Source organism: Drosophila santomea, unplaced genomic scaffold, assembly GCF_016746245.2.
Source record: "Drosophila santomea strain STO CAGO 1482 unplaced genomic scaffold, Prin_Dsan_1.1 Segkk101_quiver_pilon_scaf, whole genome shotgun sequence".
NCBI lineage: Eukaryota > Metazoa > Arthropoda > Insecta > Diptera > Drosophilidae > Drosophila > Drosophila santomea.
The window spans coordinates 1,511,721-1,525,811 of NW_025318933.1; the positions used below are offsets into that span (position 1 = coordinate 1,511,721).

The 14,091-nt window shown below is 38.2% G+C and overlaps 1 protein-coding gene across 1 annotated transcript in view; it reads right to left on the reverse strand.

Annotated features, from left to right (window-relative positions):
- LOC120457473 (putative serine/threonine-protein kinase STE20-like) overlaps positions 1-14,091 on the reverse strand; it is a 69,014-nt gene that overhangs the window by 22,231 nt on the left and 32,692 nt on the right. Inside the window, exon 3 of the mRNA XM_039645023.2 lies at positions 10,669-10,899. Coding sequence (XP_039500957.1) covers positions 10,669-10,899 — 231 coding nt within the window. The remainder of the gene's footprint in view (positions 1-10,668; positions 10,900-14,091) is intronic.

Consider the following 14,091-nt stretch of genomic DNA (forward strand, 5'->3'; position numbering starts at 1 on the left):
CGGTTGACGACAGTAAACTGTTCTTCTTCAAGTTGCGGAAAATGTGTATATGCAAATCTTCGTCTCTGTACCCTATGCCTAGCACGTTACATATTGCCACAAGGTCAGCCTGCGTCAAATTATCTTCTGCGTATTCCTTCTTTGCACCATATCTCTGGTCATTTTCGGCAAAATCGAAACCAGTAAATTCCCGTAGTCTTTGGCGATTCCTTCTGTTTCCTTCACTCTCGAACACAAACTTATGCAATGCAGTAATGCTCTCCTTCTTACTTGAGCGTAAACTAGCACTTATGAAATTATTTAAACACGCCATTATGGTAAAAAAAAATTGCGACTGTACTTTTTTGTTTTACACGTTCAACTTTTGTTTAATATCATCAATTTTGTTCAATCCCGTTCACATTTGCTCAATTCCGTTCACATTTGCTCAATTCCGGACGAGCGCCCAAAATGTGGGGTTTTATTATTATAATATAAGTTTTATTTGAATTTTGTAACAAATAATATAGGATATTGAAATTAATCGTCACCGTCGTCGTATTGTTGTCGATCTCGTAGCCACACAGGCAGAACGCACAACTTCCTTCTTCTCCGAGCAAAAAACAACTCCACTCTCTACCGCTGTCGTAAAGCATTTCGCCCTCGTAGCGTTGCGCTTTTGCTCCTCGTTGATCGTCGTGTTTGCGAATTCGCCACCTCGCTAATTCGCCATCATCTTCATCTCGTCGTTGTTATCGTCGTTGTCGTTGTCTAGGGATGTTTCATACTAGTGGGATTAGGGTATACAGCCAAAAACCAATCCCACATATATATACGCACCGTATAAATAAATATATATATATACGCACTGTATAAATAAATATATATATATACGCACAGTATAAATAAATATATATATATACGCACCGTATGTAAATATATGTTTTTATATGTTTATCTTTTGTTTTGACGCATTAGACAGAGGGTGTGGGGAACTGACCGAAAAACGTAAAGCCGACGCTGTCGACGGTCTAGACTAAAAAGCTTGGTCGTTGAGAGCTTCGCCTCTTTATGGCATTCTAGGACTATTTGGGGCGGTGGACAATTTTAGTTTCTTTGGCTGATGCTACCGACGTTCATGTCGTTTGTGAGGCTCGAGTACGAGCCCGCGAAGCCATGTCGTTTGGAAGGCTCGAGTCCACGGATTTAGGAAAACTGTTGTGGAGCCCGACCATATCAGCCAAGCTGCATACAATGGGTGGAGGATCCCGGAACTTATCGATAACATAGCAGGAGCTCTTGGAGTCCGAATGTATCGGTCAAACAACCTGATTTTCCAACGACTAGCGGGAATGGGACTTTGACCAACACTGTTTCTAGATGAGCGAGTTCCATTTGGTTTTAGGTATAACAATGGAAAAGAGTGGCATGTTGGCCAGGCGGATCCATGTTAGGAAACGACCAACTCCTCCGGTTAATTGTTAATTCTTGAGGCTTAAGTATTTCAGGAATTCTTGGCTGTGCGCTTAGATTATGTGCGAAAGCCTTGTGCAAACCTCTACTGAAATTGCTTAACTTATCTCTGAAATCTTCACAGTTCCCTCATATATGAAAGGAGTCCTTTCTGATCCCTCTCCATAAAAAAGGTAGCAAATCGGATGCAAGCAATTACAGAGGAATCTCCAAATTGTCTGCTATCCCTAAGCTTTTTGAAAACGTTATCACTCCTCATTTGCAGCACCTTTGTAGGTCAATTATATCACCATGTCAGCATGGGTTCATGAAATGCAGATCAACAACTACTAACCTTCTGGAGCAAGCCTCCTTCTTAGTACAGGGCTTCAAGAATAATCTTCACACAGATGTCATCTATACGCATTCGACTCTGTTAATCATTCACTTTCATTAAAAAAAAACTTGATTCGCGAGTACTTATGTACGCTGATGATGTTAAATTATGTCTTCAGTATAAGAACATTTCTCGCCATTTCGAGTTACTATCCGATCTAGATAGCTTTCAAACCTGGTGCCGTGATAACGTATTAAACTTAAATGGCTCCAAGTGTAAAGTTATAACCTTTTGTCGTGCCAACTTAATGCACGCGACTTACACTCTAAATGGGACCTCTTTGGACAGAATAACACATGTTGATGATCTTGGTGTTCTTCTGGACCCTAAACTTTAATTTTCAGACCGTATTTCGTCTATTGTCAATAAGGCCAGGGGTGTGCTTGGTTTTATAAAACGGTGGTCAAAGGAATTTGATGATCCTTACTTGACCAAAATATGAAGTTTACTCTCGGTTCAAAAGAACTTCTTACTTTTTGCCTTACGCCGCCATAATTGGGATGCAAACCTTAGATTACCTCCTTATTCAAGTAGATTAATGTTAATTAACTTACCCTCCTTAGCTAACCGTAGAACGATGCTTGGAACAGTCTTTATTTTTAATCTTATTCGTGGTGAACTTGATAGCCCCGACTTGGTTAGTCGGCTAAACTTCACTGTTTCAAGCAGATTTACTAGAAATTACGTACCTCTAATTTTAAATCATTGTCGATCTAATTATGAGTTGCATGATCCCTACAGAGTATTATGTTCTGACTATAATAGATTGTATCCTATTATCTCTAATTTTGAATCTCTGCCGTTCCTAAAGCGATCAATACTAAAGTATTAAACAAATTCTTTGATCCTACTAGTTGATATATATTTCCTCGTCCTTTACTGTCTTCTATATCGCGTCTATCCTCCCGCGATTCGAGCCGTACGATACACGGCAGCGCCCCTCGGTCGGTTAGGCGGGAGGAGTGGCCGTGGGACCGCAGTGGATAAAGCACCCATACCAGTAAAATACAGGTTGCCACCATCAAGATCTTACAGAAGACCGACATATAGCTTTTTAAGGCATCAGTATAAGCCGACGCTACGGTAAGTGTCGCAAACACCAGATGCACCTACCGCTAACAGAGACATCTCAGTAAATGCCCCCGCAAACTATTAAAGCTATAACATGGCACCAATTTCACCCCGAGCTAGACCTAACATTTTCAGGTCCAGCAGCAAAAAGAGTCCGTCTGGACAAATTGAATTTAAAGCCTATGTTACCCGCCGTATGACCATGGAAAGGCTCCAAAAATCATACGGAATAAATCAACAAGTCTGTAGGGAATTCCGCAGTCTGCTGGCAGGAGCAGCTAGCAAATGGTACTGGTATTACCATGTGAGCAATTGGCAATTTTATTCCGGCGATTAACGAGGATCATCAGTCGGGCATTGACTCCCAAAATATCGAACATATTGAATACCCATCAACCAATTACAAGAGTAGGCTTAAAGCTCTAGTCCGGTATATAAAACCTCCGTTTGGTATAAAAGGAAAGACTAGTCTGAATATTGGGAGAAATTAAGCTGCATCACTAGAGCTAGTGTATATCAGACCTCATTGAAGGTCTAAGTCAGAGCGAAGTACAAGCCAAAGGAAGGCACCTACCGAAGAACAACTAAACCCTGAAGAACAATAAGAAAAACTCGACGGAGAGCAAACGAAAAAAAAAACGTAGTTTGGTACTTCGATACAATAAACAAACAAGTGCAGTAAACAAGTAATTAAAGAAGAAAATAGCGATACCACAGTGGGAAGTTGTTGATGTAAAACCTGCCCACCACGCATTCTAATATCTGAGGAGAAATTCTTGGAATTCTACAATTCACTAGTTGAGAGATTTATTGCAGCCGGCTACCACAGCCGGCTGGGGATTTCGACTTGTAACCACAAAAGGAAAGCAGCTGTACAATGTAATCATCAAGCCGCAAAATAAGTTTCTCCGTGGGCGTCTACATACTTGCCAGCAGATCCTAAAAAGCTGCAGGCCTAATTGATGACAATATCACTAAAAGGATTCCTCGAAGTCTAATAATTGTCACAACTGTCTAGATATTGTCAATAATAGTAATTTTTAAGATTTATCATCTGATCACTCTCCGGTCTTACTTAAGCTTATTCACTAGCCACAGCAAATCGAGCGAATGTTTAAGCTTATAAGCTATAGAACCAACTAAACCATGTACATTGAACCATCTACAGGAATATAAAATAATGCGCATATTGATAAATTGACTGGAATACTTAAGTCAACACTATTTAGAGCTGCAAAGACCTCAAAACCAACAGAAACACACGCATAATCTAAGCACAACAGAACCAACTGGGAAATTTAACAGATGGTCCTTGCAAACGACTACGAAGGAGTGGCAGGGTCACAGATCACCAAACACAAGAAAGAGTTGTTAAAAATCTGACCAACAAATACAAATTCAAATTTATTTTCAGAGCTCTGCTCATAAAGTCCGACTAGTTACGCCAATATCCGATTATATCGTTTGACATCTATCAAAATTTACATTGATCATCAGACTTTAACGTTGGGAATAGAAATTTTAATAAATTAAAGCCCATTAAAGAGTAAAATTGCGTAATAATCTAACGGGTGTTTTTTTTAGAGGTATAGAACTTTAAATTGCAATAAAACAACGATGGATTATTCGATTGACATGAATTTTATTGACATGAAAGATAATCTTGTGGCATTACATTTTAAATATGATTTCTGGCATATGACCGCCACGGCTGGCTCGGATGTAGTCCAATCTGGACGTCCAATTTGCAATGACTTTTTCCAACATATTTGGCCGTATATCGGCAATAACACGGCGAATGTTGTCTTCCAAATGGTTTAGCGTTTGTGGCTTATCCGCATAGACCAATGACTTTACATAGCCCCACAATAAGTAGTCTAGCGGTGTTAAATCACAAGATCTTGGAGGCCAATTCACAGGTCCAAAACGTGAAATTAGGCGGTCACCAAACGTGTCTTTCAATAAATCGATTGTGGCACGAGCTGTGTGACACGTTGCGCCGTCTTGTTGGAACCACAGCTCCTGGACATTATGGTCGTTCAATTCAGGAATGAAAAAGTTAGTAATCATGGCTCTATACCGATCACCATTGACTGTAACGTTCTGGCCATCATCGTTTTTGAAGAAGTACGGACCAATGATTCCACCAGCCCATACAGCGCACCAAACAGTCAGTTTTTCTGGATGTAACGGTGTTTCGACATACACTTGAGGATTAGCTTCACTCCAAATGCGGCAGTTTTGTTTGTTGACGTAGCCATTCAACCAGAAGTGCGCTTCATCGCTAAACAAAATTCGCTTATGAAAATCGGGAACAACAGCAATCTCGTTTTGGGCCCATTCGACGAATCTACGCCTTGCTTGATGATCGTTTGGTTTCAATTCTTGCACGAGTTGGATTTTGTAAGCACGCAAACCAAGATCCTTCCGCAAAATCTTCCATAAAGTGGATGGACACAGATCCAATTCCTGTGCTCGATGGCGGATGGACTCATTCGGGTCTTCCTCAATGCTACGCTCTACAGCAGCAATAGCTTCTTCTGTACGCACCGTACGGCGTCTCTGGGGATGCGAGTTATCAATAAGAGTAAACGCGGTGCGAAAACGGTCCATGGTTAATCGAATTAACTGCTCTGATGGACGATTTTGTCGACGATGAAATGGACGTAGTGCGCGATACGTATTCCGCACAGAACCATTATTTTCGAAATAAAATTGCACTATTTGCAAGCGTTGTTCAGGCGTGAGTCTATTCATGACGAATTGCCAAACCAAACTGAGAATAAATCACTTGACAGCTGTTAAATCGGTCGCCATCTTGAACAGTAATGCCAACTTAAAGTTCTATACCTCTAAAAAAAACACCCGTTACAAGCCAATAGAGTGCAATGTAGTGGCCGACTGACTTTCACGGGTCGCAACGTACATATGTCAAACAACTGAGCCCCGATACTGCTACTGCTTCCGAATCTGACTCCATTACTCCATAGCCACCATACATAGCGACCTCTAGGATGCTCATTTTTTCGACATATATATAAGCTTATACAGTAAATATCCAATCTACTACATTTTCTGAAACAATACTTAAATCCATTGTTAAATCTTGCCATCAATTCTTTCAAGCTTGCAGTCTCCAAAATTTTAAGATTCGTGTTAATTGAGAAAGAGAGCATTGCAGAGCTCACAGAAGCCCTGGATGTTCAATATTATTCGTAACCAACTATCTTCTTGCCGTACCTATAAATTACATAAGTAAACCGAATAAACCGAATTACTCCTGTAAGATATTAAACATCGGTGTTTTTACACTGGAAAAAAATATATATACATAAGTTGCATTGATAAATTTTCTAAATTGGCCTAACTTTTTCCCTTACAATCAAAGCCCGCAGTTCACGTTAGCGAAACATTGCCGGACTCATCCATCACTTCACAGCTTTAAAAAGAAGAGTCAGTCAAAAAATGTAAAATCGAGTATAATCTTTCACAAATCCCATTGAAAACACTAAGTTGTAGGGCACTCAAAATTAGGAATATAAATTCCTGCAAAGCATGTCATTCTGGGCTTAAAAACTCACGCAACGGCGTGGGCCGTCGACAATAAACTATCATAACTACTTTAAAAGCAATGAATTATAAACCAAAGGGAAATAATAATTCACAAATTATCCTTTAAACTCTATAACGGTATCCCCCAAGGATCACCGCTATCCGTAGTCTTATTTCCAATCGCTTTCGAAAAATTGAACTCCATTATATTAGCACAAAAAATGGTCAACTTATACGTTTACGCAGAAGACGACATAATATACACAACGAAAAGATTCGAAACTTGTAGTGGAAACATTATCTAAAATATTAACTGATATTACAAACTAGGGATCACTTTCGGGTGCAACACTGTCACTAGAAAAATGTTAAATTTTGCACAAATGTAAACACAAATGTACCTTGCTACAATTAAGCCTAGATAATAAAACAAGAGAGAACGCTTTAGTCGAGTTCCCCGACTATCTGATACCCGTTACACAGATAGTGAAAGTGCGAAGGAGAGTCTACAACACTGACACTATTTGCCGGTTTGTGGGCGTTAGAGTGGGCGTGGCAAAAAGTTTTTTGGCAAATCGATAGAAATTTACAAGACTAATACAAAAATGAAAAAATATCAAAACATTTTTCAAAAGTGTGGGCGTGGCAGTTTTGGGCGGTTTGTGGACGTTAGAGTGGGCGTGGCAGCATGATTCGACAAACTTGCGCTGCGTCTATGTCCCTGGAGTCTGTATGCTTAATCTCAACTTTCTAGCTTTTGTAGTTCCTGAGATCTCGACGTTCATACGGACAGACAGACGGACGGACAGACGGACGGACAGACGGACATGGCCAAATCGACTCGGCTATTGATACTGATAAAAAATATACATATATACTTTATATGGTCGGAAACGCTTCCTTCTGCCTGTTACATACTTTTCAACGAATCTAGTATACCCTTTTACTCTACGAGTAACGGGTATGACTATCAATTACGTTGAAAATTTAAAGATCCTAGGATCCTTAAAGACCTTCGACCAAAAATTTATCTTAAAAATACATTGTACTCATCTCCGGCAAAACCTAAACAAAAGACTAGATGTAATTAAATTTCTCTCATCAAAATTGTCATATTTACGCACTAATACACTAATAAACATCACTCGGGCTCTGATGCTATCCAAGATCGACTACGCGTTGCCCATATACGGATGGTCTGCAAACGCCAACACACAGACTCTCTAAGCGCCATATCACACAGCTGTTCGCCAATCAAATGTATCTTAGCAGAGGCAGGGCTTCCATCTATTCCTGACAGGCTTCTGGAAACAACTTAACTTTTTTTACCTCAACTAAAACACACACCAACCAGGATCCTTTGCAAACTTTACATCAACGCTCTTAAGTCCAAAGGAACCTACAGAGTCAATTCAACAATCCGTCAAGTCGCAACCTTTGCAAACGAAATAAATTCCATCGGTACTCCACCGATCATACGAGCAATTTGCCTTGGTTGCTTAACAGTTCTTTTTTTGACACAACCTTGCACAGTCATAACAAAACTGATACTAATAAAGAAACTCTTTACCAGCTATTCTTTATGCAAACTCATGCCTACCATGAGTTAAGGGACCTTAAGGGACAACATAGCTGCCTTTGCAGTAGTTGACTCAAACAATTTCACACTTTGTTGTGGTCCTGCCCACACAATCTACGGTATTCACAGCCAAGGTCCTTGCCATCTTAAATGCTTACAAAATAGCGGAATCGGTCAGGGAACGTCATGTGATATTCACAGACAGCCTGTCAACAATTATGGCCATCCAAAATCTCAACTCCAAAAACCAGATAATTTCCCAAATCCGTGGCTTGCTCACCAACAAAAATCGACACATAACCAGATTCTGGGTACCTAGCCACGTGGGTATAGTGGGGAACGAATATGCAGATGGAGCGGCCCAATATGCTGCTTTGGCAACTATTTTAGTTACACCAGCATTAGAAGACTCAAGTCAAAAACGTAAAATTCGTAAATACATAAAACAATTAAAATGTATCAGCTGGACACCTTTCACTCAATTCAAGCAATTCAACATAAGCAATTCAACAACGATCCCTGTGGCATAACGATCCCAAAATAACCAAACCCAAATGGTCAATATACATTCGTCTACGAATAGGGCACACCTTACACATGAACATCTAATATTAAGATCAAACCCGCCTTCATGCTACTGTAGCCGTATTCTCTTAGTTCAACACATAATTGGGGAACAATTTGATAGCATCAGAACCCGAATTTTTGTTACGACATCACCCATATCAGCTCTTCCTATCCCTACAACCGAAAATATTAATCTGTTTGTAAAATTAAGTAATCTAGCACATAAAATCTAAACTATAAAAAATAGAGTCGTCGGTCCTGATACTAGCAACAAAATACATATACAACTACTATTAGACTTAATATTGTATATATCATGTCTAACGTTAAAAAAAAAATGTTTCTTAAATAGTCTTGTAAATTTCTATTGAATTGCCAAAAAAAAAATAATATTAAAAATCTAAAAATATTAATGCTAGAATGATTAAGGTCTGTTCGCTAATTTTTATATTACTACTTACTCAATTTTAATTAACCAGCTTTCGATAAAATTCCGGTTAAAGTTTGCAAATTCCGGTTAAAGGAAAAACTGGCTCGGCGCCAGTAACTTCCGTAAGTCATCTATTCATACCTCTACGAAAAAAAATTTTGCAGTGAGAAGCAATACTGCTACATTCAATGACCATCAAATTGCAGCAGGGGTCCTCCCACTCAAAGCCAACACCCTGCACCGGCTGATTAACGCGGACTCCCCGCTAAGTGTGAACCATAAGGTACTACTCTTAAACTCTGTACTGAAACCAATTTGGACCTATGGTTTTCCGCTATGGGAAAATACCTGCAATAGCAATGTGGACATCGTCAAACGAACTCAATCAAAGATCATCAGAACTATCATCGGAGCAAAGCGGTATGTTCGAAAAGAAAACATTTAACGAGACATGAACATGCCTCCAGTCAAAAATGCAATAGCCGAAATAAAGAGGCTTATATCGCACACCAACACCCTAGCGAGAAGTCTGACGCATCTCAGCAGCTGCATGCCCAACGAACAAACTTTTTAGGGACGTTCATCAAAGAACAGTTTAAAATAAACTGTCGACAAAATAAACTATTATAAATTCAGGCATGCTCCGGTAATCGTAATTTTTTTTCGAATTCGATTTGATTTTCGTAAAATTTTTGCTTTTGTTTTGCTATCGGAATGTTTCGTTTCGCATCACTTCTTACTACTCAAACACCTGTTTTATTTTTTTTGTCATTAAACAACAACGTGAAAAAGTGCCGTTTATATTTGTAATTGCTTGTTTTGAAAACAGGAGAAGGCAGAAATTGGAGGGTTTGAGAAAATCTATAGTTGCCACCTTTTTCACAGTTTAAATTCCGCTATTCGCAATTACTCCCTACTGCACTTTGACCATTTAAGTAATTAAATTAAACAACATTATTTACAAACTGCACCTTTGCGTCTTTTTTAAATTAATTAATAAATTCTTAATATTTTATACGTATTTTTATCTGCCTGTTTCGCTTTACCAATGGTATATGGCAACCTTCGCGATAGCTTTTAGCGAAGTACTTATCGACCCCTTGCCAAATCGAAAATTGTTGTTGCCGACGGCAACATTTTGTTTGTCAAATATATGGTGGGGTCAGAAATAAATTGTTCATAAAATAACTAAGTGGCAGAAAGATCTTTTGGTGATGTGGAATTAAAATCAATTGACCACTGAGTAAAATATTTTTTTCCTCAGTAAATAAGATCTGATTTGATATAAAAAAGGCATTTAATTTTCATTTCGGCTAGATTTCAAACCGAAATCGTAAAAATCGTACGAATTCGATGACCGGAGCATGACTGATTATAAAAGAATATAAAAAGAATAACCGCACAGTTAAAAAAATCTATTCCACAGTTTCGAAAATAAGCTTTTAAAACTTGGAGACAATAGACCTATCAACTAAACCAATTTAATAAAATCGATTTACCTTAAGTAAAGAGTATTTTGTTGTAGAAAGGAAGTCTGACAGCTAAAAAGCGTGTAAAGTAAAATTTATTAAAGGGTTTATTTTCATATAAAACAATGTAAACCATATTTAATTCATAAATATATATTGTCAGCATACGTACGTTCTTTTGTTTTAATATTTAATATATCTTCGCCTTTTAATTGGTGTAAAAGACTGGTATTCCGGCATTGCTTAAGAAACGAGTGTGTCATTAATTTTGACGCAGACCATCGAGACAAAGGGTTTTTATTCAAGCAGATTTCAACGAATTGATGAAAGTCTTCCGAAAATGATTTGTTTACAATTACATCACGAGCAATTCGTTTAATTTTGTGATTCGTTGATAGAGATCCTAAAATTAATAGAAGATTTAATTGGACAGTACTGAAAAGCTAATTGCAAATGGGCAAAATAAATAATAAAATAAAAATAAATATAAGAACATGTTTAGAAATTAAGGGGTGTGACAGTTTTGTGGACGTGGGCCAAATTTTTTTTGGCATATCAATACAAATCGGTGGGACTTACATTAAAATGAAAAAAAAAACATTTTTTAAATGTGTAACAGATTGCTGACACCGCAAAGGCGTTACAAGAATCTGCATAAGTACAAGCGACTCTGGTAATCGTAATTTTTTGTCGAATTCGATTTTTGCTCTCGTTTTGCTATCTCATTTCTCATCGCTTCTTGCTGCTCAAACAACTGTTATATTTTTTTGTCAAAATCAAGCAACGCGAAAAAATGACTTTTATATTTGTTGTTGCCGATGGCCACTTTTGTTTGTCAAATCTGAGGCATGGTCAGAAATAAGTATTTTATAAAATAACTAAGTGGCAGAATGATTTTGTCCACTGAGTAAACTATTTTTTTCCATTAGTAAATAAGATCTGATTTGATATAAAAAGACATTTACTTTTCATTTCGGCCAGACAAAAGTGCCCGTTTTACAATTCTTACGAATTCGAAAACAGGGGCACCAATTTATGGATTTCAAATCGAAATTATAAAATTCTTACGAATCCGATAGCAAGAGCATGCCTGGTTCTCTTAATTTTTTTTAATATTTTATGCATCGTTCCAAGACTAGGCTAGTGATCCGATCCTGATCTGGAATATATACATTTTATACGGTGTGGACCGTTTTTTCACAGCCTGCGGCATAATATTCAACGAGTCTAGTTTACACTTTTAGTCTAAAGGTAACGAAAACATCTGATGCATCTGTTCACGGCCTTGGTAACCGTCTTCCTCCCCCCAATAGGCCAATATTGGGATCGAATTGCACCTAGAAGAGCTCGAGGTCCGGCATGAAGATTGCTGTTGGGTCACGCAGCCGCCTAAACTGTGCAGTGACTAATCTCATACTCATAATATTGTAAGCCGAAGTAGTCAGTGGTAGCAGTTGCGATGCCCATAGTGCAAACCGCTGTTCTCGCACGCATTTATCTGTACGGCGCTCATTCCTTGTTCTCTTTGTTATCTACCTACGTTAAGCTTGGGCGCTGCATTTCGGCTGTCTGTCCCGCCAATTGTCACTTCTTCATTTTTCGGCAAAGACTCAACTTGTGCATTCGATATAGCTCTTTGTCGGCCCTAGCTGCCGTAAACAATTCGCAAAATAAACAGTATCGGAAAATAAACAAACTTTCTTCGGCTATTTATTATTCGCAACAGCTATTGAAAAAGCTCAATAGCTAAACAAGGATTGTTATTGTATTTTAGTGTGCGCTCTGTGAAAGTTCAGCGACGACTGACTCTTCATTTATCCAGCACGTGTGTGTATACTATTTACATTCGCGACTCTTATAATTAGTTCTTACATTCTAATATTGCAATGGGGCTTATACTACTATACTTATATACACCCTTCAGTACCAAAATTCCTTGCCCGTATTTTTCCTCGCCACAGTTCGAAAAACAAAAACAAATCTCACATGCTTTTTCTAGCAAAGTTTCAAACACCAAAGTCAAGCCAAATTCTGTCGTGGCACTGCCGCTGCCTCTGCCCGCAGTTCATATTTGTTGGTTTTTTTTCGAAGTAGTTCGGAGCAGTGACTGAAAATGAGAGTGAGAGATAAGAGGAGACAAAATCAGAGTCGAGAAAAAACGCGATGTATAGACTTCTGAATACCGTTCTAATTATTGGTGGGATATTTTTATATTTTAAAGTGTATATTTAATTTATATTTGTTGATTTATATTGTAAGCCGATTTTGTAAGAAATTAAACTGTCGCTATAGGCAACGTCAATGCGTCCGTTTTTAATTATTTATCTATGTAATTCTAATTACACGGGATCATTATGGTCGGAAATACCCTGGCACGCGCCTTTCAGAATTTTCGGTTTCGTTTTCCGTCACCCCTTTTCTTTTGCATTTGCAATTAATTGTGAAAGTGACACGTCGTGTTTGTGAAAAAATTCAATTTATTTTCAACAAAAAAAATATAAATCCGGTAAGTAAAGTAATTCGTGTTGATAAGTTAGCATAGCTAATTGCATTCCAAAGTGCATGATTTTGCGAAAAGTACATAATACTCGTATGTTAATACGTTTATAGTTCTTTTAAGATGTCCGAAGAGCCGACAACTAGCCAAAAGCTAACCCAATTTGTTTTCTCCCTTGAGGGTAAGTGAACCATATAAAATGTTATTGCAGTCATTTTTATATCAGTAAAATTTCTATTTAATAGAGGATGATCTGATAATGGAAACCCGGCAACCCCCGACAATAAACGACCAAATGGCCGAGATCAGCCAAAGGATTCGGTCATTGGAGACGGTGTTGGAGGCCAACACGAAGCAGCTGGCGGAGAACACGAAGCAGCTTGCGGAGACCACGAACCAGGTTGCGAGGATGACGGCCTTGTTGGAGATTTTCGTATAGGGGAAGGCGAAGAATGTGGCTGTGGATGTGGCGTTCCCAGTCACATCGGAGGAAGACCTGGTGGCTTTAGATCAGAACATAAGCTCAGGGTCCAAAGAACGCTACGTAAGTAAAGTATATATGGTCTAAGTGATCGTAAAATTCATTCTGTATTTTTAATTTTTTCTTTTAGATGGAAGCAATAACAAAAATTTTAAAAAGCAACAATTTGTTAAAGGCAATAAAGGGCGTATTGTCAGAAACGCTGTTGTGCGCCTACAACATAGACGGCCTAAACGGGAAAAAGTCATTAAAAGCATTTCCCAAATTATTTTCCGTTCTGATTGGTATGTATATTTGTTATTTTGCTATAATCTAATAATATTATTATAAAAATACTTTTCGTTACAGATAGCATAAGCACATTAGAAGGCCAGCAGCCAGGAGAAGGCCTTGGCCCACGCACTGGCATGTGTTAAAAATAATGCAAACAAAAAAAGGAAAAAAATAGTCGAATAAAGGAAAAAAAAACAAGATTAATTTACAATTAAAGTAAATTTTTTAATTTTTTGGAAAATTTTCTGGATTTACAGGTATATTCCTTGGGAATTCCTTGGGAATTCATCCAGGAAATCCTCGGGAATTTGTCTAGGAATTCCTTGGGAATTCGTCCAGGAATT